We start from the raw sequence: 26,615 nt of genomic DNA, 5'->3' as shown, positions 1-26,615 counted from the left end.
AGGCTACTCTGCTAGCACAGGCAATGGCAGGACTGAGAGTGGATAAAGGAAATACTCCATTTCCTGGAGTTTGTTTTAACTGTGAGAATCAAGTCCATAAAGCTCAAATAAATAGAATAGATCGAGAGAAGACTCTAGATTTGCTAATTTTTTCAACTCAGCATTCACCTACTGGTGTTATTGTCCAAGAACAGGACTTAGTAGAGTGGCTTTTTCTTCCATATACTAATTCATGGACTCTAACTCCTTTTTTTTTTTTTTTTTTGAGACAGAGTCTGACTCTGTCGCCCAAGCGGGAGTGCAGTGGCCGGATCTCAGCTCACTGCAAGCTCTGCCTCTCGGGTTTACGCCATTCTCCTGCCTCAGCCTCCCGAGTAGCTGGGACTACAGGCGCCCGCCACCTTGCCCGGCTAGTTTTTTCGTATTTTTTAGTAGAGACGGGGTTTCACCGTGTTAGCCAGGATGGTCTTGATCTCCTGACCTCGTGATCCGCCCGTCTCGGCCTCCCAAAGTGCTGGGATTACGGGCTTGAGCCACCGCGCCCGGCCTCTAACTCCTTATTTAGATCAAATTTCTACTGTGATAGGAATTGGGAGAACTCGGATCGTCAAATTACATAGATATGATCCTGGAAAAATTATTATCCCTCTCACGAAAGCACAAATACAGCAAGCTTTTATAAAAAGCTTCTTATTCTGGATTGAAAAGTAAAGTTTTCCAGACGCCCTACAAAAAGCGAAGATTGTAGCTGTAATCGAAGTACTGACTGTTTTTGATATGCCTATTAATGTGATTTCTGATTCTTCATACATGGTTCATTCCACACAGTTAATTGAAAATGCTCAGTTACGATTTCACACAGATGAACAACTGATAACAAAAACAAAAAAGGGGGAGAAACAGGGATTATGGGACAGCCCATAAACAGTTGAATCTAGCATTATTAACTTTAAATTTTTTGAGCCTGCCCAAAGGCCAGATGTTATCAGCAGCTGAAGAGCATCTACAGATACCAGCTGCAAAGACAGACACAGAACAACTGGTTTGATGGAGAGATCGGATAACAAAAAGTTGGGAAATCGGTAAAATAACAACTTGGGGTAAAGGTTATGCTTGTGTTTCTCCAGGTCAAAATGAACAGCTGATTTGGATACCATCAAGATACTTGAAACCTTATCATGAGCCAGATGCTGAGAAAGAGATTCCAGGAGGATCCCGAGGACCCCCCAGTTGCAGCCATGTCAAGACTGATGCTGAGGACCCCCCCAGCTGTCACAAGCAACACCTGTTGAACACAGCCACCCACCTGAGGACAGATCAAGAAGCTGTCACAGATGGTGGAAGAAAACCTGAGGAAAGCGGCACAACCAGTCACAATGAGTAATTTAATGGTAGCTATGATAGCGGTGATCACCACTGCCGTGAGTATTCCTTCAACAAGGGCTGACACAGAGAACAATTATACCTATTGGGCATATTTATCAATCTTGGCTGGCAATAATGCCTGGATGTAATCACTCTACGACACAGTTACACATGCTTTCTGATCTCAGTATTTACCATAATAAATCTGCTCCAATAATTGAGGCATACCACCCTCAAAAACCTATTTGTAAACAGGATTGGACCCAGTTAGAAAAAATGAACATACTTGTTTAGGAAGATTGCATTGCAGAACAGGCCCAAAAAATCATGCTGCACGATTCCTATGGAATCATTATTAATTGGTCCTCTAAGGGGATATTTAGCTTGATTGCACCTCTCAGTCTGCATGCCATGGCCACACTGTGTTCAGATGGTCTGAACAAAACGATAAGATGGTAGAAATGATAAGAAGTATGGCAAAAGTTCCTATTATCTGGAACCATGGTGGTATAGTGGCACTTCAACCTCAAATGATATGGCCCATTGTAGGAGCTAAACATAAGGATTTGTGGAAACTATTAATAGCTCTTAATAATATCAAAATTTGGGAAAGAATAAAAAAGCATCTAGAAGGACACTCTGCAAACTTTGTTTTTGGATATTGCAAAATTAAAAAAACAAATATTTAAAACATCCCAGGCACACCTGACCTTAATGCCAGGAACTGGAGTGCTTAAAGGAGCTGCAGACAGATTAGTAGCTAGTAACCCATTAAAATAGATAAAAACACTTGTAAGCTCTCATTTCAATGATGATTGTGCTTTTAATGTGTGTTGTCTTTGTATAGTCTGCAGATGCAGATCCTGACTCCTGCGAGAAGTAGCTCACCATGACAAAGCTGCCTTTGCTTTTTATCCCTTTAAAAATCAAAGGGGGACATGTTGGGAACAGGCCCCTCCCCCCAAAAAAATATCTGGCCATAAACAAAATCTCTGCAGCACTGTGACATGTTCATGATGGCCATAACGCCCACGCTGGAAGGTTGTGGGTTACGGGAATGAGGGCAAGGAACACCTGGCCCGCCCAGGGCGGAAAACCGTTTAAAGGCGTTCTTAAACCACAAACAATAGCATGGGCAATCTGTGCCTTAAGGACATGCTCCTGCTGCAGATAACTAGCCCAACCCATCCCTTGATTTCGGCCCATCCCTTCGTTTCCCATAAGGGATACTTCTAGTTAATCTAATATCTATAGAAACAATGCTAATGACTGGCTTGCTGTTAATAAATACGTGGGTAAACCCCTGTTCAGGCTCTCAGCTCTGAAGACTGTGATACCCCTGATTTCCCATTTCACACCTCTATATTTCTGTGTGTGTGTCTTTAATTCCTCTAGCACTGCTGGGTTAGGGTCTCCCCGACCGAGTTGGTCTTGGCAGTTTTGGTAGGAAATAAAATATTTATGAAAAAGAGAATGAGTAAATAATAGGGAATCAAGTTTGGAAGGGAACCAAATCAGAGCAAATCAGGGAAATTTAGAAAAATATGTTAAAATGCCATTTTGTAGGACTTCTAGTCTGCTTTAATTAATACTACCATAGTGTGTTATTGTAGCCTTTTGAAATGCTAACACTTTTATACATATCTTATTCTTTATAACTTATTTAAGTATAACGCCATCTTTGTTGCCAATGGCCAGACTACACATATCCTCTCAGTAGGTTGTAAGCATACCAACTGACGGTTCATCAATCATTCTTCTATCAGGTGACTACTGCAACTCACAGGTTCAGAAGAAATCCACGCTTGTCCAATTACCAGTCATTCTGCTGCAATGCAAGAAAGCAGCCTTTTATCTTCCTGTTATTTCTGCTTTCATTTGTCTATAGTCTCAACAGCTGATGAAATTTTTTCCTTACTTTGCTCCTTTGGGTGCCATTTCAACTATATTCTGAAGGATGCTGTGCCTCTTCTTATGAGACAAAGCACTTAAACCAGGAAGTTTACAAACTTCTAGAATGAGTTCTGACTTTTCCAGGTAGAGCTTGATGGAAACATCAGGGTTTTTATGGGAAGGAGGTAGACAAGCAATTAAATCCTACCTTACTCTCCCTCACAGATTTCCTGAGTTTTCAAGGCAACAGAATAAGCTTTTAATTGTTAAATTCCAAGAATTATTATTATTATTATTATTATTTTTTTTATTTTATTTTTTAGAGGAGTTTCACTCTTGTTGCCCAGGCTGGAGTGCAATGGTGATCTTGGCTCACTGCAACCTCCGCCTCCCACGTTCAAATGATTCTCCTGCTTCACCCTCCCAAGTAACTGGGATGACAGGCATGTGCCATCATGCCTGGCTAATTTTGTGTTTTTAGTAGAAATGAGGTTTCATCATGTTGGGCAAGCTGGTTTTGAACTATTGACCTCAGGCGATCTGCCTGCCTCGACCTCCCAAAGTGCTGGGATTACAGGCATGAGCCACTGCACCCAGCTAAGTTCCAAGAACTATTGAGGGTCTCACTGTTTAAAAGGTTTGTTCTGATTCCTGTCAATTCCTCCAAGTCAGTCCACCTTTCACAAACCTTAGTGCAACAGGAAAAGTTCCCTTGCCCCCCATTGCAGGGCGTGCAATGGGGGTGTGGCTCACTTCTTTAGTGCCCTGCTGCTCAAACCTCTAGGGAAGCATACGGACGGGCAGTGTCTACGGGTGAAAGTTTACAGCTGAAGCCCCAGTGGGTGTGTGTTACAGGATGCTCTTTTGGTTTAGCGACCTGGTGGCCCATGTTGTGTCAATTAGACCCGTCTTATCACAAGGACAGAGGGATTTCTGTATCCTGGGGTTTCTTGCCTTGTTGTACCAGAAGAATCAGATTACACATGGGCTTGGAGAATAAGTGCAAGGTTTTATTCAGTGGAAGTAGCTCTCAGCAGATGGGGGAGCCAGAAGGGAGATGGTTTTTCCCTGGAGTTAGGCCACTAGGTGGCCCAGGCTCTCCTCCTACTGCCCCAGCCAAATTCCACGTCATTCTGCCAGTCGGTGACCTGCTGGCGTGCTGGTGGCTGTCGATGCATTCCTCTCTACCTACAGCAGCCTGTGTGTTCCTCCCCTGATATGCTCCTCTCCAGGTCCAGCCACCTGTGTGTCTTCCTGCTAGGGTCTCTGATTTTTTATAGGCACAGGATGGGGGCATGGCAGGCCAGGGTGGTCTTGGGAAATGCAACATTTGGCCAGGAAAACAAAAATGCCTATCCTCACCTAGGTCCTAGGCCTGGGATGGAGCCCTAGCCATGGACCACGCCCTTCCGCCCTTCAATATCATTCAATGGGACCACGGCCCTTCCCTTCCCAGAACTTCCCTCCCTGACTTCCGTATCATTAGTACTATACTCTAGAGAACAGCCAGGAGGCAATGATATTGACTTTAATGCCCACTCTTCTGTCTCCAGGACATCTCTCATTAGTCTGGAATTCGTTTTCCTACATATGAAATGAAATGCAATTTTAAAAAAATTCCTTCCTCTTCCTCTCTTTCAGATTCTTAAGAAGTCTACCAGGCCGGGCGTGGTGGCTCACATCTGTAATCCCAGCACTTTGGGGGGCCAAGGCGGGTGGATTGCCTGAGGTCAGCAGCTCGAGACTCGTGTAGCCAAAATGGTGAAACCCCGTCTCTACTAAAAATACAAAAAAAACTAGCCAGGTTTGGTGACATGCACCTGTAATCCCAGCTACTTGGGAGGCTGAGGCAGAGGAATTGCTTGAACCAGGGAGGTGGAGGTTGCAGTGAGCCGAGATTGCGCCACGGCACTCCAGCCTGGGCTACAGAGCAAGAACAACAACAACAACAAGAATTCTACCAGTATACCAGTAAAGAAATTCAGTTGTAATTTTTTTTTGTAGCAACAAGAATACTCAAAGAAATTCAATTATGTAAGTCAAAAAATTAAAGTATCTTTAATGCTTCCTTTCGTTATAATTCATACAACTTAAGCATATATCCCTAAATATTATGGTTTAGTTTTACCTTTATCTATAAAGGAATAACCCTGCATTTTATTTTTGGCATGCATTCGGATTTTTGCTCAACATCATGTTGTAAGACTCATGTTATGTTCTTGAAGTAAAGGCAGTTTATTCATTTTCATATGGTTTGACTCTGCATCCCCACCCAAATCTCATCTTGTAGCTCCCATAATTCCCACGTGCTGTGGGAGACAGCCAGTGGGAGATGACTGGATCACGGGGGCGGGTCTTTCCCATGCTGCTCTTGTGATAGTGAATGGGTCTCATGAGATCTGATGATTTCAAAAACGGGAGTTTCTCTGCAAAAACTCTCTCATTGCCTGCTGCAAAAAGAGATACACATAAGATGTGACTTGCTCCTCCTTGCCTTCCGCCATGATTGCGAGGCCTCCCCAATCACGTGGCACTGTAAATCCAATAAACCTCTTTCTTTTGTAAATTGCCCAGTTTCGGTTATGTCTTTATCAGCAGCAGGAAAACAAACGGACTAACACAATCACTGAATAATATTTCATTGTATGATTATGACATTATTTATTTATCTATTCTGCCAGTGATGGACAACCAGGTATTAAAACTCAAACTTCCAGTTAACTAAGATCAGTACAGAATAGCTAGTAAGAATCTGGACAGTGAGGAATGGGAAATGATTTCTTATTTTAACTCTGTGTTTCATTTCATACATAATAGTACTAATTCCAGTTTAGATCTGAGAGAAGTTGTTTGTTGTTATAAAAGACTTTGCTTTGGATGTTCCTTCTGGACTGTAAAATAGTGAATGCTTTCCCTCTCCACCCATCTACCTTGCTTCAAAGTACAGAAATGAATAGGTCAATCCTAATCGCATGCTTCTGTCTCCAACTAAACCACGACCTTTCTCATAACACTACAGCACTGCAAAATCTGTCACTCTTCACTCATTAACCTTCATGTGAATGATAATTAAACCTGTCAGATTCTTTTTTCTTAAACTGACTTAGAAGTCAATAATCAACTTCAATCATAAATATTCCTGTCTCCAAATAATTGTTAAAATTATCACAAGGCAGCTTTAAGTGTTAAACCTGTGAAGATAAGAGACACTCTACTTAAGTAACACGCTTGTTTAAGCCTGTTCTGGGCAAATGAAATGTCCTCTTAAAAGTTATGCTGATATACAACACATGTATGGTGCAAATACATAAAGGATTATGGTCTGATAATTTATCACAAAGCAAATACCCAAGTACTACTACCCAGGTGAAGAAATAAAACACTGCTAGTACTTAGAAGTCTTCATCATGCCCCCTCTCCATCTCCCACTCACGAAAGGTAATCGCTCTCTGGACTTCCACTTCCTTTCTTTATAATTCATACCACTTAAGCATACATCCCTAAATATTATGGTTTAGTCTTACCATTATCTATAAAAGGAATAACCCTGTATGCATTTTATTTTTGGTGTGCATTTGGATTTTTGCTCAATGTCATGTTATAAGACTCATATTAGGTTCTTACAAGTAAACGCAGTTTATTCATTTTCATCTCTGAATAATATTTCACAGTATGACTATGCCATTATTTACTTATCTATTCTGCTAGTGATGGGCAACCGGGTTGCTTCCAGTTTTGGGACAATACAAACAATGCTGTTTTCAATATTCTTGTACAAGTGTTATGGTGTACCTAGGAATGCACTTCTGTTGAATATATACAAAAATAGAACTAAATATGATATGTGTAGCTTCAACTTCAGTATATACTGTCAAACAGTTTTTCAAAGACACTGTACCAATTTAGATTCTCACTAGCAGTATTTGAGATTTTTGTGTGTGTGTATGTGTGTGTGAGACAGTCTTGCTCTGTTGCTCAGGCTGGATGGAGTACAGTGGTGTGATCTCGGTTCACTGCAACCTCCACCTCTTGGGCTCAAGTGATTCTACTGTCTCAGCCTCCTGAGAAGCTGGGATTACAAGCGTGTGTTACTACGCCCAGATAATTTTTGTATTTTCAGTAGAGACGAGTTTTTTGCCATGATGGCTAGACTGGTTTCAAACTCCTGAACTCAGGTGATTTGCCTGTCTCGGCCTCCCAAAGTGCTGGGATTATACGCGTAAGCCACCATGCCCCACCAAGTTTCTATTGTTCCCCATAAACTCTTTGCTTTCATTATTATTATTATTATTTTTTTTTTTTTTGAGACAGGGTCTCACTCTGTCGCCCAGGCTGTGTGCAGTGTCACGGCTCACTGCCTCAACTACCCGGGCTCAAGCAATCCTCCAGCCTAAGCCTCCTCAGTAGCTGAGATTACAGTGGGATTACAGTCATACGCCACCATGCCTGGCTAATTTTTTACTTTTCGTAGAGACAGGGTTTCGCCGTGTTGCTCAGGCTGGTCTCAAACTCCTGAGCTCAAAGGATCTGACCACCTCAGCCTCCCAAAGTGCTGGGATTAAAGCCGTGAGACACCACGCCTGGCGCTGTTATTCTTTTCAATTTTAGTGATTCTGGTATGAGATCAGTATTATAGTTATCTCATTAGGGTTTCAATTTGCATTTCACTTACTTCTAAAGAGACTGAGTGCCTATATATATTATTAGCCATTTGGATATTCTCTTTCCTGACATGCCTATTCTTGCCCAGTTTCTGGAAAGGGGAATTGTCTGTTTCTTATTGATTTGTTGTATTTCTCTATCTGTTAAATATAATCCAAGTTTCTTCTCCCATTCTGTAACTTGCCTTTTCATTCTCTTAATTGTGCCTTTTGATGAACAGGTGTTCTTAATTCTATATGTAATAATGTACTGACATTAATTCTTTTAAATTCTGGTTAGTACATTTTATGTTTTATTTTAAAAGTCTTAAGATAGTGGGAGAAAGTTGCTTCGAAATAAACCATCAGAGGTGGGTGGAAACACAGACACAAAAAAAAAGGTCATATGTAGCTAATTATTGAACCTGAGTTACAGGTATATAGGAGTTCCTCATACTCTTCTACTTTTTATAATTTTAAACTTTTCAATAATAAATTTTTGTTTGCGGGGGGCGGTTTTGAGACAGAGAGTCTTGCTCTGTCGCCCAGGCTGGAGTGCATTGGCGCAAACTTGGCTCACTACAGACTCAACCTCCTGGGTTTAAGTGATCCTCCCACCTCCCAAGAAGCGTGGACTAAAGGCACACCCCACCACGCCCTGGGTAATTTTAAAATTTTTTTTGTAGAGATGGGATCTCACTGTGTTGCCCAGGCTGGTTTCAAACTCCTGGGCTCAAATTACCCTCCCAAAGTACTGGGATTACAGGTGTGAGCCACTGCACCCAGTCTAATCTCACTTAAATATGTGTTACCTAGAGTAGTCAAATTCACAAAGACAGTAGGTAGAATGGTGGTTGCCAACAACTGGGAGGGAATGGTAAGTTACTGTTTAATGGGTATAGAGTTTCAGTTTTATAATATGAAAAGAGTTCTGGACATGAATGGCAGTAATGGTTGTACAACAATGGGAATGTACTAATGCCACTGAGCCATACACTTAAAAATGTTTAAAATACAAATTTTGGCCAGGCACAGTGGCTCGCACCTGTAATCCAAGCACTCTGGGAGGCCAAGCCAGGAAGAGCATTTGAAACCTAAAACTTGAGACCCGCTTAGGCAACACAGTGAGATCCTGTCTCTACAACACAATTTTTAAAAAAAGTAGCCAGGTGCTATCCTATGGTCTCAGCTACTCAAGAGGTTAAGGGCAGGATGATCGCTTGAGCTCAAATGTTTGAGGCTGCAGTGAGCTGACTGTGCCACTGCCCTCCAGCCTGGTTGATAGAGCAAGGCTCTGTCTCAAAAGATAATAATAAAAAAAATAAAAATAAAAAGGGAACATTGGGGCTAACAGGTGAGAACTACTGAGTTACAGGAATTATAAATGGTCTCAAGTTGAAAAAGGCTAAACAGACCACCATAACAGCAGCTGGCATTAATGAGTGCTTCATTCTGCTAGACACTGTGAAGCAGCTCTACATGAATTATCTCAGTTAATGCTCTTGATATTCCTACACACAAGTCTTCTGTGATCTTGCCATTTTACAGGAAAGGAAGAGGAGACCTAGAGCAGTAAAGAGATTTCCTAGCTTGCTAGGACAGCCTACATAGCTAGTGACAGAGATGGAATTTAAAAATTGAGTTTGTCTGGTTCTAACAGTGTTTTATACCACTACTCATGTTCACATTGCCTTTCTTATTTACCCTCAAAGTTTTTAAAAAAGAGGATGTCAAACAATTGTTCTTTATTCCCCTGAAGCTACAAAAGAAGTATGAGCTTAAATTAAGGCAGAAACAAATATGCTGAATATAAGTTTAAAGTTTTGATGGGTAAGCAACAAAACACTGGAACAAGGCTAACAGGCTAATGATGGTATGTCGCAAGTCTCTTCCGATTGCTCCTCAAGAAGATTATATACAACTAACTGTACTAGGTGGGACACACTCAAAAAAAGGTAACTGAAGGAGATGATCTTATGGCATGATTATCACTAAGCAGAATTTAAGAAGTCTTGCTAACAGATAAGAACTAGAAGGTACACGAAAAGCAAATGCAGTTGATTTACCAGCTGGTGAGCTGCTCCTAAGTTATATTTTTCTTTCCCTGATCTCTATTATTGTTTTAATTTGTACCAAAACCACAAATAAAATTTACAACTTAGTTTGGAATTTAACTTTTAGAGAAAATAATAGACTTAAAATGGTATATAAATAATGTAAATACTTCAGGTGGAAGTGAATAAAAGGCTCAAAAACATCTCTAGCACTATCAATAAAACCAGTCTATTTCACATAGAAAAAAATTACTCCTAAAAATGAGAAACGGGGTCAGGCGTGGTGGCTCATGCCTGTAATTCCAGCACTTTGGGAGGCTGAGGCGGGAGGATCTCCTGAGGTCAGGAGTTCAAGACCAGCCTGGCCAACATGATGAAACCCCGTCTCTACTAAAAATACAAAAATTAGCCGGGCATGGTGGTAGATGCCTGTAATCCCAGCTACTTGGGAGGCTGAGACAGGAGAATCGCTTGAACCTGGGAGGTGGAGGTTGCAGTGAGCCAAGACTGCGCCATTACACTCCAATATGGGCAACAAAAGTGAAACTCCATCTCCAAAAAAAAAAAAAAAAAAGAGAAACAACTTGAGTAGCCAGAATAAAATCTTGTCTTTGAGTTGTCAAAAAAGTACAGTTCAACCTTTTTGAATGAGATGAATGAAAAATCAAACATTTTTCAGGGAGAGAAAGTTGCATTGCCATGTTTTTTCCTTTTGTCTTTTCTTTTTTTTTTTTTTTGGAGACAGAATCTCACTCTTGCCCAAGCTGGAGTGCAGTGGCATGACCTTAGCTCACTGCAACCTCTGCCTCCTGGGTTCAAGCAATTCTCCTGCCTCAGTCTCCCAAGTAGCTGGGATTACAGGCATACAGCACCACGCTCAGCTAATTTGTGTTTTTAGTAGAGATGGGGTTTCACCATGTTGGCTGGACTGGTCTTGAACTCCTGACCTCAAGTGATCCGCCCGCCTCAGCTTCCTAAAGTGCTGGAATTACAGATGTGAGCCACTGTACCTGGCCCGTATTTCTTAGCTATGAAAAGTTTTATTTTACTTTTTTTTTTCTGCCTTTTTTTTTTTTTTTTTTTTTTTTTTGTTAGAGACAGGGTCTTGCTCTGTCACCCAGCCCGTAGTGCAGTGGCAGGATCACAGCTCACTGTGGCCTCAAACTCCCAGGCCTGAGTGATTCTCCTGCCTCAACCTCCCAAATATCTGGGAGTACAGGCACACACCACCATGCCTGGCTATTTTTTTTCTTTTTTTCTTTTTTGAGACAGAGTCTCACTCTGTTGCCCAGGATAGAATGCAGTGGTGCAATTTCGGCTCACTGCAACCTCCACCTCCCGGGTTCAAGTGATTCTCCTGCCTCAGCCTCTCAAGGAGCTGGGATTATAGGTGCCTGCCACCACACCCAGCTAATTTTTGTAATTTTTGGTAGAGACAGGGTTTCACCACGTTGGCCAGGCTGGTCTCAAACTCCTGACCTCAAGTGATCTGCCTGCCTCGGTCTTCCAAAGTGCTGGGATGACAGGCGTGAACCACCATGCCTGGCTGCTAATTTATTTTATTTATTTGTAGAGATGGGGTCTCACTATGTTGCTCAGGCTAGTCTCAAACTCCTAATCTCAAGTGATACATACTCCGGCCTCAGCCTCCCAGAGGTGCTCAGATTACAGGTGTAAGCCACTGTAACCAGCCTTATTTTACTTTGTAAAGATTTTTTTTATTAAGTACCCCTTCAGGTAAATCAAATGTTTATAGAACTTACAAAAGAAGAAAGAAGTGGACTTATGGTTACTTTCAAACACATCTATTAAAAATAATTATACCACATTACTAAAGTTCTCAAAAGTTCTATAGCTCAGCAAAATTACATAGCAAGAAAAAAAATTCTAGACATGGTGTGGTGGTTCACACCTGTAATCCCAGCACGTTGGGAGGCCAAGGCAGGTGGATCACGTAAGCCAAGGAGTTCGAGGCCAGCCTGGGCAACATGGTGAAACCCCGTCTCCACAAAAAATAGAAAAATTAGCCAGGCACGATGACGCGTGTCTGTAGTCCCAGCTACTTGAGGGGGTGAGGTGGGAGAATGGCCTGAGCCCCAGAGGCAGAGGTTGCAGTATGCACAGATCACACCACTGCACTCCAGCCTTGGTGACAGAGGGAGACTCTCTCAAAAAAAAAAAAAAAAAAAAAAAAAAAGGCCAGCGTGGTGGTTCACGCCGGTAACCCCAGCACTTTGGGAGGTCGAGGCAGGTGGATTGCCTGAGGTCAGGAGTTCGAGACCAGTCTGGCCAACATGGTGAAACCCTGTCTCTACTAAAAATACAAAAATTAGCCAGGCATGGTGGTGGGCACCTGTAATCCTAGCTACTCAGGAGGTTTAGGCAGGAGAATTGCTTGAACCTGGGAGGTGGAGGTTGCAGTGAGCCAAGATCGTGCCACTGCACTCCAGCCTGGGCAACAGAGCAAGACTCCATTTTGGAAAAAAAAAAAAAAGAAAAGAAAAAAAGAAAAAGAAAAGGAAAGAAAGAGAAAAGAATGAAAGAGAAAAAAGAAAGAAAAAAGAGAGAAGAGAAGAAAAAGGAGGAGAAGACAGGAGAGAGAAAAAGAGGAGAGGAGAGGGGAGGGGAGGGGAAGGGAGGGGAGGGGAGAGGAAGAGGCTAGGTATGGTGGCTCACGCCTGCAATCCCAGCACTTTGGGGGCTGAGGTGAGCAGATCACGAGGTCAGGAGATCGAGACCATTCTGGCTAACACGGTGAACTCCCGTCTCTACTAAAAAAATATTAAAAAATTAGCCGGGCATGGTAGCCGGTGCCTGTAGTCCCAGCTACTCGAGAGGCTGAGGCAGGAGAATGGTGTGAACCTGGGAGGCGGAGCTTGCAGTGAGCCAAGATGGCGCCACTGCACTCCAGCCTGGGTGACAGAGTGAGACTCCGTCTCAAAAAAAAAAAAAAAAGAAAAGAAAAAAGAAAATTCTAATCGTAAGTCATTTACTTTTTTTTTTTGTTTTTTTGACACGGAGTTTTCACTGTTGTTGCCCAGGCTAGAGTACAGTGGCGCCATCTCGGCTCACTGCAACCTCTGCCTCCCAGGTTCAAGAGATTCTCCTGCTCAGCCTCCCAAGTAGCTGGGATTACAGGCACACACCACCACACCCGGCTAATTTTTTTTGTATTTTTAGTAAAGACAGAGTTTCACCATGTTAGCCAGGCTGGTCTCAAACTCCTGACCTCAGGTGATCTTCCCGCCTCGGCCTCCTAAAGTGCTGAGATTACAGGCGTGAGCCACCGCGCCCAGCCAGAAGTCATTTACTTTCAAGGTGAGATCTCAATAGCATCTATGCCATTATGAAGTGAATGAAGGAAAGATATCATGCAACACATAAGGATTCACCCTAATGATGATTAAAAAGGGGGAAAACCAAATGGACATTTCTTTTTACCCCCAAAGATTTTTAAATAGGAAGAGGAAGCGGGGGGGAAAGGAGGGAAATATTTAAGTAGCTCTATAATCGACAAAAAGTAGAGAAAGAATTAAGCAATAGCACAGTAATACAGGACATTGTTACATGATCAACTATGAAACTCAAATCAGCTATTTCATTATTTCAGAGGTTTAAATACCAAGTGTGGAAGTGTTTTGTAGCTGAATAGTCTGGCAAGGGACAAAAGAGGAGAGGTAACTAAAAATGCCAGATGAAGTTGACAAAGTAAACTACTTGCACTGTAACTTGATAAATATAATTAGACATTGATGGGCAAATACGATTTTGTGTCTAGAACAATACTAGCAATCTTGACTGTTAAAAAGAGTCTAGTATACCATCCCCAGAGAAAGAGACGCAAAAAGATGTTTTAAATGTTCAGGATGATTCTGATACATAGTCAGATATGGGAGAAAAATATCATCTGACAAAATCAGGACTCCCAAAAATATAAAAAAAGTTATAATGGCTTGATCTCATCCTTCTCTAATCTCTAGAGGCTGTCTTCAGAGGAAATTAGGAACAATGTAAAGTGCATCAGCAATCTGTGGGAATCACAAACAAGCCCACTTCCAACCTTGGATTACCCCCCAAGTCTGCTTTCTTCTAATCAGTGCTAGACTCAGAGATCAGTAAGGAAAATATAAAAAGTTATACATATCTGGGACCGGCGTGGTGGCTCACGCCTGTAATCCCAGCACTTTGGGAGGCCGAGGTGGATGGATCACGAGGTCAGGAGATCGAGACCATCCTGGCTAACATGGTGAAACCCTGTCTCTACTAAAAATACAAAAAATTAGCTGGGCGTGGTGGTGGGTACCTGTAGTCCCAGCTACTCAGGAGGCTGAGGCAGGAGAATGGTGTGAACCTGGGAGGCGGGGCTTGCAGTGAGTTGAGATCGCGCCACTGCACTCCAGCCTGGGCGACAGTGCAAGACAACAAAAAAGTTATGCGTATCTATCCTCCTATAAATTAATATCATAAATATAACAGGTTCTCAAGTATTTGCCGTGGGTTCTTTTCAAAGTTTCTTGTATTTATCTCATGATTTTTGACGTCTGGTTGCTTGACAAACAGTATATATAACCCAAGGATAAGGCCCACAGGAGATTTTTGGCAAAATATTTTTTACTTAATTAACTAGTAAGCCATATGAACAAGCAGGCCATTTACAGTCTAAAGACCTGTCCACTATTGCCATTATTTAACTCAGTGTTATTCAAACTATCTAGGGTAAAGAACTAGCTGTTATTTTGTTGTTTTAATTTCTAATGCTTTGAAAACCAATGATTTTGTAATCTACAATAAAATGAAGCTTGAGGATTATGGTCGTGTAAAGAGGTAGGCAAGTCCTCTCCTTAAAACACAAGCATAAAACGAGGGCAGGCACAGTGGCTCACGTCTATAATCCCAACATTTTGGGAGGCCAAGGCTGGTGGATTACTTAAGCTTAGGAGTTCAGGACCAAAATGGGCAATATGGCAACACCCCAGTCTCTACAAAAAATTTTTTAAAAATTAGCTGGGGATGGCGGCTCACACCTGTGGTTCCCGCTACTCGGGAGGCTGAGGTGGGAGGATCATCTGAGCCTGGGAGGCAGAGGTTGCAGTGAACCATGATCGTGCCGCCACTGCACTCCAGCCTGGGTGACAGAGACCCTGTCTCAAAAACAAACAAACAAAAAAATGTGTAAAGCAACCATTTCAGGGCTCTGGAAATCAACCAAAGGCAGAAAACAAATTATTGGGAAACTGCTAAAGCTTTAAGTAAGAACAGTGAAGTCCGTGTCTTTCTTTGCCTAGAGTAGGGCTGCTCCCATTCCCCATCTCCAGCTTCCTCGAGAACAGTTAACTTTACCAGGGCTGGGCCAGCCATGACAATCAGCAGCTTTACTGACAACAGGGCTAACTTGATTTGAAAAGGACTTGAAACCCCACAGCTCTGTCAGCTAAAGCAAGAACTCAGCAGGAAGTAAACAGAAAACTTGCAGTTTTACTATCCTGAAGTTGGGGTCTTGGTTGGGTGAGTGATAAACAAGTAGGAAATTTAAAAGGGAAATCCTGTAAATGAACAGGCCACAGAAAAGCTAGATAAGCTCTCTACCATCCCTAGCTAAACAGAAAACTAGATAAATGCATAAAGGAGACCCAAGAGAAGCTATAGGAAAGTAAAAGTCAAAGCAGACTTGAGAATGGTCTGAACTTTGAATGTACTCCTCAGCCTACATAGATCAATCAGCAGAGGATGAAAGCCTTATGGGCTTGAGGTGTCAGAGCAAAACCTCTGTCCAAATAACTTGCTGATCACTAGCACTGCAGACACAGAGGCAACCCCAAGAAGCCAGGCTAAAAAGTAAAAACTAGATTTTTTTTTTTTTAAGCACAGATGTATTACTGGCTGTACACTTGGAGGAGGAAGATTCTTAAGTCCAGAAAATTATTTTTTTTTCAAATACTCTCAGAAAATAAAATGAGAATCCAGAGTTAGCACAATACATTACCTAAATGAAAGAAAAAGTAAGGGAGGGAGGGAATGAAGGAAGAAGGAAAGAGTGACTCATACATATTAAAAACCCCAAATATCAATAAATATAAATTGAATTTTTTTTTTTTTGAGACAGAGTCTCACTCTGTTACCCAGGCTGGAGTGCAGTGGCATGATGTCGGCTCACTGTAACCTGTGCCTCCTGGATTCAAGACATTCTCCTGTCTCAGCCTCCTGAGTAGCTGGGATGACAGGTGCACACCACCATGCCCGGTTAATTTTTGTATTTTTAGTAGAGACGGAGTTTCACCATGTTGTTTAGGCTGGTCTCGAACTCCTGACCTCATGATCTGCCTGTCTTGGCCTCCCAAAGTGCTGGGATTATAGGAGTGAGCCACAGTGCCCGGCCTTAGAAAACTGATTCTTGAGAGGGTCCAGTTGATGGACTTACTAAGACTTCAAAACAACTAATATAAATATGTTCAAAGAAGTACAGAAAAGTATATCAAATTATTTCAAATAATTAAAGGAAAATATAATTGCAATGACTCAACAAATTGGGAACCTCAAAAAGGAAACTGTAAAAAAAAAAAAGAAGAAGGAAAATTTCTTTTTTTTTTTTTTTTTGAGATGGAGTATTGCCTAGGTTGGAGTGCAGTGATGTGAATCTTGGCTCACTGCAACCCCTGCCTCCCAGGTTCAAGTGATTCTCTTGCCTCAGCCTCCCAAGTAGCAGGGACTACAGGTTTGTGCCATCACAACTGGCTAATTTTTGTATTTTTAGTAGAGACGGTTTCACCATGTTGGCCAGGCTGGTCTTGAACTCCTGATCTCAAGTGATCCGCCCACCTCGGCCTCCCAAAGTGCTGGGATTACAGGCATAAGCCACTGTGCCCGGCAAGAAATGAAGGGAAATTCTAATTGAAAATACAATACCAGAAGAAAAATTCACTAGACAGACTTAACAGCAGATCCGAAACAGGAGAAGGAACAGTAAACTTGAAAAGAGATCAACAGAAATTAAACAATCTAAAGAGCAGGGAAAAAAAAAAAAAACACTGGGAAAAAAGGAACAGAGCCTCAGTCACCTGGTAGGGAAACATCAAGCTTACTTATATATGTGTAATAGAATCCCAAGGAGAGGAAAGAGAAATATTTTTTTGGAGAAATAATGGCCAACATTTGAGGAAATTCCCAAGAGATCCATACTAAGATGTATCATAGCCAAACTGCTAAAACAAAGGAAAATATTGACAGCAACAGGAGAAGAATGACTCATTACAACAGGGGAACAATATGACATATTGTGTGGAATGGCATATTCTACGTACTGAAAAATTTATCAATGAAAAAAAATTTTTTTTTTTTTTTTGAAATGGAGTTTCGCTCTGTCGCCCAGGCTGGAGTGCAGTGGTGCGATCTTGGCTAACTGCAACCTTTGCCTCCCAGGTTCAAGCAATCCGCCCACCTTCAGCAGGTGCTGCCACACCTAGCTGATGATTTTTATATGCAGCAAAACTACCCTTTGGAAATACAGCTGGGCATGGTGGCTCACGCCTATAATCTTAGCACTTTGGAAGGCTGAGGTGGGCAGATCACTTGAAGTCAGGAGTTTGAGACCAGCCTGACCAACATGGTGAAACCCTGTCTCTACTAAAAATACAAAAAAATAAAAATAAAAAATTAGCTGGGCATGGTGGTGTGGGCCTGTAGTCCCAGCTATCAGGAGGTTGAGGCAGGAGAATCTTCTGAACCTGGAAGGCAGAGGCTGCAGTCAGCCAAGATTGTGCCGCTGCACTCCAGCCTGGATGATAGAGTGAGACTCCATTAAAAAAAAAAAAAAAAGAATAAATTATTTAGCAATAAACTTAAGAAAAAAATGCAAGAGTTGTACATTTAAATCTGTAAACCACTGCTGAGAGAAATTAAGATCTAAATAAATGCAGAGATATAGTAGTAAGTTCATGGACTGAAAGCCTCCATAGTGTTAAGATGACAGTTCTACACAAACTGGCCTACTGATTCAGTGCACTCTCTATCAGATTCCAAGCAGATATTCTTGTAAGAACTGATAATCTGATTCTAAATTTTATATGTAAATGTAAAGAAACCAAAATAGCCCAAAAAATTCTGGAGGGAAAAATCACTGGAGGATGTATCTTCCTTACTTATTAAACTATATTTACTATAAAGCCATACTAATCAATACAGTGTACTAGCATAAAGACAGATATATGTATCAATGTAACAGAAGAGGGTCCAGAAATAAATCTTCACATGGTCTACTGATTTTCAACAAAGGCGTCAGGGCAATTCAATGGAGGAAAGGACAGCCTCGCCAACAAAACATGTTGTAACAACTGGATATCCATATGCAAAGACTCTTACACCTCATATAAAAACTAACTCAGCCGGGCGTGGTGGCTCACGCCTGTAATCCCAGCACTTTGGGAGGCTGAGGCAGGCGGATCACGAGGTCAGGAGTTCGAGACCAGCCTGGCCAAGATGGTGAAACCCTGTCTCTACTAAAAATACAAAAATTAGCCAGGCTTGGTGGCGGGTGCCTGTAATCCCAGCTACTCAGGCGGCTGAAGCAGAGAACTGCTTGAACCTGGGAGGCAGAGGTTGCAGTGAGCTGAGATTGCATCACTGAACTCCAGCCTGGGTAACAGAAGGAGACTCCATTTAAAAGCAAAACAAACAAAAAAAAACCTAACTCAAACAGGATCACAGACTTTAAAATATACGAGATAAAACTATAAAACTGGGAAAAAGTCTTTCTGACTTTGAGTTAGGCAGAGAATTCTCAGACATGATACCAAAACCCAATCTATGACAGGAAAAAAAAAAAAAGATAAATCAGGTTTCATCAAAATTTAAAACTTCCACTCTTTAAAAGACATCATTAAGAATTTTTTTTTTTTGAGACGGAGTCTCACTCTGTCGCCCAGGCTGGCGTGCAACAGCAGGATCTCGGTTCACTGCAACCTCCACCTCCCACGTTCAAGTGATTCTCCTGCCTCAGCCTCCTGAGTAGCTGGGATTACAGACGCCTGCCACCATACCCAGCTAATTTTTGTATTTTTAGTAGAGATGGGTTTCACCAGGTTGGCCAGCTGGTCTTGAACTCCTGACCTCAGGTGATCCACCTGCCTCGGCCTCCCGAAGTGCTGGGATTACAGGCATGAGAAACCGTGCCCAGCCCATTAAGAAAATTAAAAGACAAGCCATGGAATGGGAGAATATACTTGCAAAGCATGTACCTGATACAGAACTTGTATTCAGAATATACAAAGAACTCTTAGAATTCAATAATAAGACTCCAAAATTTTCAAACGGATCAAGATTGAACAGACATTTCACCAAAAAAATACATAAATGGCTAAAAATCACATGAAAAGATGGTCAACATCATTAGTCATTAGGGAAGTACAAATCAAAACCACAATGAGATACCATTATACATCTATTAAGATAGCTATAATAAAAAAAAAAAGACTGACCATACCGAGTGTTGGTGAGGATATGGAAAATATGAAATCCTGATACATTGCTGGTGGGATTGTAAAACTGTATATCGCCACCTTGGAAAACAGTCTTGAAGTTTCTTACAAAGTTAAAGAAGTCCACTCCTAAGTATCTCCACAAGAGAAATGCAAACATATGTCCACATAAAGACTTGTAAGCAAATGTACATAACTGACAATCATTTATAACAGCACAAACTACAATCCAAAATGAATAGCAACTGGTAAATGGATAAATGTGTTATAACAATACTACTCAGTAGTAAAAAGGGGCAAACTACTGACACATTCAACAATATGGAAGAATCTTAAAAACATTACACTAAGTGAAAAGAAGCCAGACATAAAAACTATATTGCACTAATATGTGTATATGAAATTTCTAGAAAACGCAAAAATAAAGTGACAGAAGATCAATGTTTGCTTGTGGCTGGGGTAGGGAGCAGGAATTGATCACAAACAAGAGAATACTGGGGGATAAGGAAAAGAAGGTTTTGTTTTTGTTTTCTTAAGAGACATGGTCCCGCTCTGTCACCCAAGCTAGAGTGTAGTGATCACAGCTCACTGCAGCCTCAAATTCCTGGGCTCAAGTAATCTTCCCACCTCAGCCTCCCAAATAGCTGGGACTATAACAGGCATGTGCCGCTATAATTGGTTATTTTTTTTATTTTTTGTAGAAACAGAGTCTTTTTTTTTTTTTGAGATGGAGTTTTGCTCTTGTTGCCCAGGCTGGAGGGTGATCTCGGCTCACCGCAACCTCCACCTCCCGGTTCAAGCGATTCCCCTGCCTTAGCCTCCTGAGTAGCTGGGATTACAGGCATGTGCCACTACACCCAACTAATTTTTTTTTTTTTTTTTTTTTTTTAGCAGAGATGGGGTTTCTCCATGTTGGTCAGGCTAGACTGGAACTCCCAAACTCAGGTGATCCGTCCGCCTTGGCCTCCCAAAGTGCTGGGATTACAGGCGTGAGCCACCATGCCCGATTAAGACAGAGTCTTACTATGTTGTCCAGGCTGATCTCGAACTTCTGGCTTCAAGTCATTCTCCTGCCTCAGCCTCCCTAAGTGCTGAGATTATAGGCTTTAGCTACCATACCCAGTCAGAAAGTGTTTTAAAACAAGATTTTGGTGATGGTGCACAACTCCATAAATTTACTAAAAATAATCAAATTATACACTTGGGCACATTTTAAGGTATTTAAATTATACCTCAATAAAACTGTTTTTAAAAGGGCTGAGATGTTGCCACACTGTCAAATCACTATCAAAGAGTTCTTAAACACACTTCATTTCTATATACTTCTCCAGTTCACAGACAGGAATAGGGTCTACAGACCACACTCTTAAGAAGCACAGCTCTGACTTCCGCTAGATATTGGCTAATAGGCTTGGAGTAATCAATAGTTTTAACTGAAACTGACTTAATTTAATTTAAGCTGTTAAAGTTTAACTCCACTAAGTATTTCATTAAATAAGGAATTTACAAGTATTACTGACAAAAGGAAAATATGAAAACATGGTCTATTGCTGAATAAAAGCATAACTCATTATAAAATAAGAGTCTACAAATGAAATACCACCAAGAACAATGACTACCATAGACCCTTTTTTTTTTTTTGAGATGGAGTCTCGCTCTGTCACCCAGGCTAGAGTGCAGTGGTGTGATCTCAGCTCACTGCAACCTCCGCCTCCTGGGTTCAGGGGATTCTCCTGCCTTAGCCTCCCGAGTAGCTGGGACTACAGGCGTGTGCCACCACGCCCAGCTAATTTTTTTATTTTTAGTAGAGATGGGGTTTCACCATCTTGGCCAGGCTGGTCTCGAACTCCTGACCTTGTGATCCACCTACCTTGGCCTCCCAAAGTGCTGGAATTACAGATGTGAGCCACGGCACCTGGCCGACCCTTCTTTTTAATGTAGTATAATCAAGTAGATAAAGTCAGTATATTTACAGATTAGACTACTAAAACCCAAAGCAATGAAACTTTAAACATATAAATGAATAAATGGAATATTGTAATATTATATATTTCATGGGACCAAATATCAGACATGCAAATGAATTACATGAATAGATTTGTTTCAGAGAAAGTCCCAACAACATGTAAGCTTTACTTTGTTTCCAATTAAGTGTAAATCTAGGCTAAGTTCAACCAAAACTGGTAAGCACTTAGTGTCTATGTTATAGTCTAAAATTTAAATTCATTTTATAGTAATATTTAAATTCATTTTATAGTAATTAGATACCAGTTACAAAAAGCAACTGATGGGGACAGGAGGCAAAGAAATTCTAGGCAGAAAAGGGTGGGTCACCGGTGAAAACCCCACCCTCAAGCTAAAATGCCTGAAACCTCGGCCCAAAGTGAGAACTTATATCCCTGTTTTCCTGTTTGAATGTTTTCCTAAACCACCCATGGCCCTGCCTTGCCCCATTCTGTGCCTATAAAGACCCCAGACTCAGCCAGCAGAGAGAACCAGCTGGACGTCAGGATGTTGGAGAGAAGCGGGTTGACTTTAGAGTGACAGCTTGATGGTGTAACTTTGGAGAAAAATTTAGCTGGAGACAGCTGGACTTCAGGGAAAGATTACCTACCCCCACCCCACCAGCCCCTTTTCAGCTCCCCTTCCTGCTAAAAGCCACTTTCATCAGCAATAAAATCTCCTGCATTTACCATCCTTCAATTCATTCGTGTGACTTCATTTTTCCTGGATGCCAGACAAGAGCTCAGGAGCCACAAGTGCTGATACAAAAGGCTGTCACACTGGCCCTTTGCCCTTGCTGGCAGAGGGCACCCACCCCACACAACGGGGCAAAGGGCCCACTGAGCTGTTAACACTTAAGCGGTCCACAGATGGCAGAGTGAAAAGAACACTATAACATGCCCTCTGGAGCCTTGGGAGTCACAGGCACCCCACAGCCTGGACGCTGCCACAGCAGCCAGCTGGTTGCAGCACTTAAGCCCTCCAGTTCCTGCCTTGTTCACCCACACTCTCCTTCCCATGAGGAGTTGAGAGAGGCAGGCTGAGCAAAGGAGAGACTCCTGCAAAGGGGTCAGGGAAATATCCTGCTTCACGATGATACTTTTTTTACAGCTCTGGCAAAACACAGACATGAAATAAAGACTCTCTCATTTTAAAAAGGTCAAAGCAATTTGCTGAAGTTAACTTTTTTTAGGAAAAATTAAATGCTCAACTTTTCCAGAACCCTATTTTTACTATACTATTTCTCATTTGCAGGGCAAAAACAGATGCTCAATGTTTCAAGCATAACTGGGAAAAAAACAAACTGAATTATAACAACTAAGAAAAAACAAACTTGGGTTATAAAAAAAAAACTTTTCCGTTGGTAAATTTCATTCCACAGAACAGTTCAGCTTTAGTAATCTAAGCATTCCCTAGAGCTCAGATTCTTCCTATAGATTTACTACACAATGAAACTACAACTTTCGAAACCACAAATCTTGTTTATTTACTTTCTTATGAGGTTTTTGAATTACCAAGTCAAAATCAGCTTTAAAAGCATTTTCTTCATATTTAACATGTGAGACCTGGATCTATGAAGCTTTGTTTTGAATTAAAGAACATTAACTTTGAACTGGAAATTAAATTGAATGAGGGGAAAATGCCAGGATATCTATGATCATTCTTTTAATCAATACATACCAGTTACGTACAATAGTTCTAGTGCTATTGTTCACTTTGTCCCTTTAAATTTTTGCAGCTTTCTAGAAAAGTAGAAAAAGGTTTTGCAGAATCTTTGTTGTCCTTCCCTCCATTATAACTACCCTTCTATTTCCTGACTCTTTGCACCCTGTATTTCACTTTAGATAAGAAGCTAGAGGAACAATCCTGGAAGGAAAGCTAAAGAAGGAAACAAAAACCAGAAGCATTTACTCTTGCTCCACTGCCTTTCTCTAGAAAAATGTCAACTCAAACAACATAGAACATCCTGCAACAAGCTAGCCCTCTTACCACATCTTCGTAACATATGTTCAGTATTCAAAAATGCATCTTCAAGATAGTAAGTATATCACAATTTGATAAGTTTGTGTGAGTAGAAAAGCTATTGTTATATGAATTAATTCTCAGACTGGTAATACACAAAGCTGTAATCTAATATCCATATATACTTGTAAAACCATTCAAAACACATTAGGACAGTTTTTAAATATACAGCTATAAATGGGGATCATTACAACTATGCTTTTAACAATTTATGCCCACATGTATCTTACCCTTCTGGCTCTGTTTCCTGGACATTGCTGTTTCTTCAATCTCAAAAAATATACAAGAAAAGTATCCTTTTGCCTTGTCTGGATTTTGAGTGTAGGTATCTCTGATTTAAAAGTGGACAATGGAAGTGTGTAGTTGGAAGCAAAAAATACGAAATCCTGCTGTTGGAAATTCTGCTCACTAGCTGTCAATTTCCTTTCCTTTTCTTGTATCGACTTCTTATCAGGAAGTATCATTGCAGATATTCATGTCTTCTTTTCCAGGGAGATTCTGGAGGGAAAAACACACACATATACTATTACAGTAATGACTATCTGTACAAAATTTCTGAGATATCCACAAGGTTTCTTTTGTATTTCTCTGTACAAAACTAGTTTTAAGTACTATAGAAACAATGTAGCTGCTGAAAAGCAGAATTTTTCTTAAGAAAACTTAATCTTAGAATCAGATTATCCCCTTAGTTTGGAAAGTATGTTCTCTTAGTCTTCTTATCTTTTGTATCCATCTGAAATATCCCCATCTCTGCTTCGCAAACTAAAATGTTACCTCTTACCACTCCCCAAGATCTTTCTTTTTTTTTTTTGAGATGAAGTCTTGCTCTGTCGCCAGGCTGGAGTACAGTGGCGTGATCTTGTCTCACTGCAACCTCTGCCTCCCAGGTTCAAGTGATTCTCCTGCCTCAGCCTCCCGAGTAGCTGGGACTACAGGCGTGCGACACCACGCCCAGCTAATTTTTGTATTTTTAGTAGAGACGGGGTTTCACCATATTGATCAGGATGGTCTCTTATCTCTTCACCTCGTGATCCATCTGCTTTGGCCTCCCAGAGTTCTGGGATTATAGGCACGAGCCATCTGATCTTCCCATCCAAATCAAGGGTCTATTCTCTTCCTCTAGAATTTCTTTTTGTTTTGATTTTTGTTTGAGACGGAGTTTCGCTCTTGTTGCCCAGGCTGGAGTGCAATGGTGTGATCTCGGCTCACTGCAACCTCCGCCTCCCGGGCTCAAGCGATTCTCCTGCCTCAGCGTCCTGAGTAGCTGGGATTACAGGCACCCACCACCACACCTGGCTAATTTTTTGTATTTTTTTTTTTTTTTTTTTAGTAGAGATGATGTTTCACCATATTAGCTAGGCTGGTCTCTTGACCAGGCTGGTCTCAAGCTCCTGACCTCGTGATCTGCCTGCCTTGGCCTCTGAAAGTGCTGGGATTACGGGTGTGACCCTAGAATTTCTTTTCTTTTTTTTTTTTTTTTTTGAGACGGAGTCTCGCTCTGTCACCCAGGCTGGAATGCAGTGGCCGGATCTCAGCTCACTGTAAGCTCCGCCTCCCAGGTTTACGCCATTCTCCTGCCTCAGCCTCCCGAGTAGCTGGGACTATAGGTGCCCACCAGCTCGCCCAGCTAGTTTTTTGTATTTTTTTAGTAGAGACGGGGTTTCACCGTGTTAGCCAGGATGGTCTCGATCTCCTGACCTCATGATCTGCCCGTCTTGGCCTCCCAAAGTGCTGGGATTACAGGCTTGAGCCACCCCGCCCGGCCTAGAATTTCTTATATCTCACCTCTTCTCAGGTTTCCCAGCTCAAATAGAGCTGTAAAAAATATATGGGGGTGGGATGTGAAATGTTGAGAAACACACTCACCATACAAACCCAAAGAATGGACTTAGAGGCTCGAAAAACAGCAAATGTGAGACTTTTTAATAATGGTCTAGCCAGGTGCAGTGGCTCATGCCTGTAAGCCCAGCACTTTGGGAGGCTGAGGCAGGCAGATCACCTGAGGTTGGGAGTGCAAGACCAGCCTGACCAACATGGAGAAACCCCGTGTCTACCAAAAATACAAAATTAGCTGGGCGTAGTGGTACATGCCTGTAATCCCAGCTACTCAGGAGGCTGAGGCAGGAGAATCGCTTGAACCCAGGAGGCGGAGGTTGTGGTGAGCCAAGATCGCGCCATTGCACTCCAGCCTGGGCGACAAGAGCGAAACTCCATCTCAAAAAAATAAATAAGTAAATAATAATAATAATGGTCTTGCAAGATCAGGTGTTAGGTGGGCAAGCACACTGGGACAGTCACAACAGGTAATTTATCTCTTAGCGTACAAGTCCCTCCGCCAGTTCCTTAGTGGTTAAGTACTGTGGGGTGACAATCTTCCCGGACGTTGCCAAAGTTTATTATCCCCCTTATAAGGTTATACCCCATTCCCTTCCCCTCTTAAGTTTTGATTTCTCAATAACGAAACTTTCTTCCCTTTTATGGGCGGATCCCTCCTCAACATTCGCTTCACTTAGTGTGACCTCCTAGGCGCATGAGCTGTGTGGTTTGTTACATTTGCAGGCCAGCTGCCAGTACTTAGATTTATCATGCCTTGAAAACAAACCATTTAAAATGTTTTTTTCACATGAAAGGAGGGAAGTGCAAAGGAATTTTAACATGGAAAACTGAAACATCAAAATGAGATTAGTCCATACTGCAGGAAGCTCCTTTAAATTACAAACATACAAATGTTGTTTTTCTATATTAGTAAACATTTTAAATATACATGCCCAAGATTCCTGGGTAAAAAAAACCATAAGTTCCTGCCAGCAGAGATGAGCTAACAATTTAAATAAATAAATAAATAAATAAATAAAGAGATGGAACCTGCAACCTCCACCTCTCGGGTTCAAGTGATTCTCCTGCCTCAGCCTCCCGAGTAGGTGGGATTATAGGCATCCGCCACCACGCCCAGCTAATTTTTGTATTTTTAGTAGAGATGGGGGCTCACCATGTTGGCCAGGCTGGCCTTGAACTCCTGACCTCAAGTGATCTGCCCGCCTCAGCCTCCCAAAGTGCTAGGATTACAGGCGTGAGCCACCGCGCATGGCCATTTTTTTTTTTTTTTTTTTTTTCTCTAGAGACAGAGTCATGCTCTTGTTGCCCAGGCTAGAGTGCAATGGTGCCAT

General features: G+C 41.6%; 2 protein-coding genes and 1 long non-coding RNA gene across 7 annotated transcripts in view; 1 reads left to right on the top strand and 2 right to left on the bottom strand.

The window, feature by feature from the left end:
- LOC126930835 (tubulin alpha-1A chain) overlaps positions 1-26,615 on the top strand; it is a 421,509-nt gene that overhangs the window by 116,519 nt on the left and 278,375 nt on the right. The gene's annotated exons all lie outside the window — the stretch shown is intronic.
- Positions 1-26,615, bottom strand: part of LOC126930849 (uncharacterized) — a 252,338-nt gene that overhangs the window by 54,590 nt on the left and 171,133 nt on the right. The window lies entirely within an intron of this gene.
- Positions 1-26,615, bottom strand: part of SPATS2 (spermatogenesis associated serine rich 2) — a 168,827-nt gene that overhangs the window by 54,590 nt on the left and 87,622 nt on the right. For all 3 annotated transcript variants that reach the window (XM_050748356.1, XM_050748354.1, XM_050748355.1), the window contains one exon: positions 23,679-23,946. In XM_050748356.1, the coding sequence (XP_050604313.1) occupies positions 23,679-23,703 (25 nt within the window). In that variant the 5' untranslated portion in view covers positions 23,704-23,946. The remainder of the gene's footprint in view (positions 1-23,678; positions 23,947-26,615) is intronic.

Source organism: Macaca thibetana, chromosome 11, assembly GCF_024542745.1.
Source record: "Macaca thibetana thibetana isolate TM-01 chromosome 11, ASM2454274v1, whole genome shotgun sequence".
Taxonomy (NCBI): domain Eukaryota; kingdom Metazoa; phylum Chordata; class Mammalia; order Primates; family Cercopithecidae; genus Macaca; species Macaca thibetana.
This window is presented reverse-complemented; position numbering and strand designations above follow the sequence as displayed.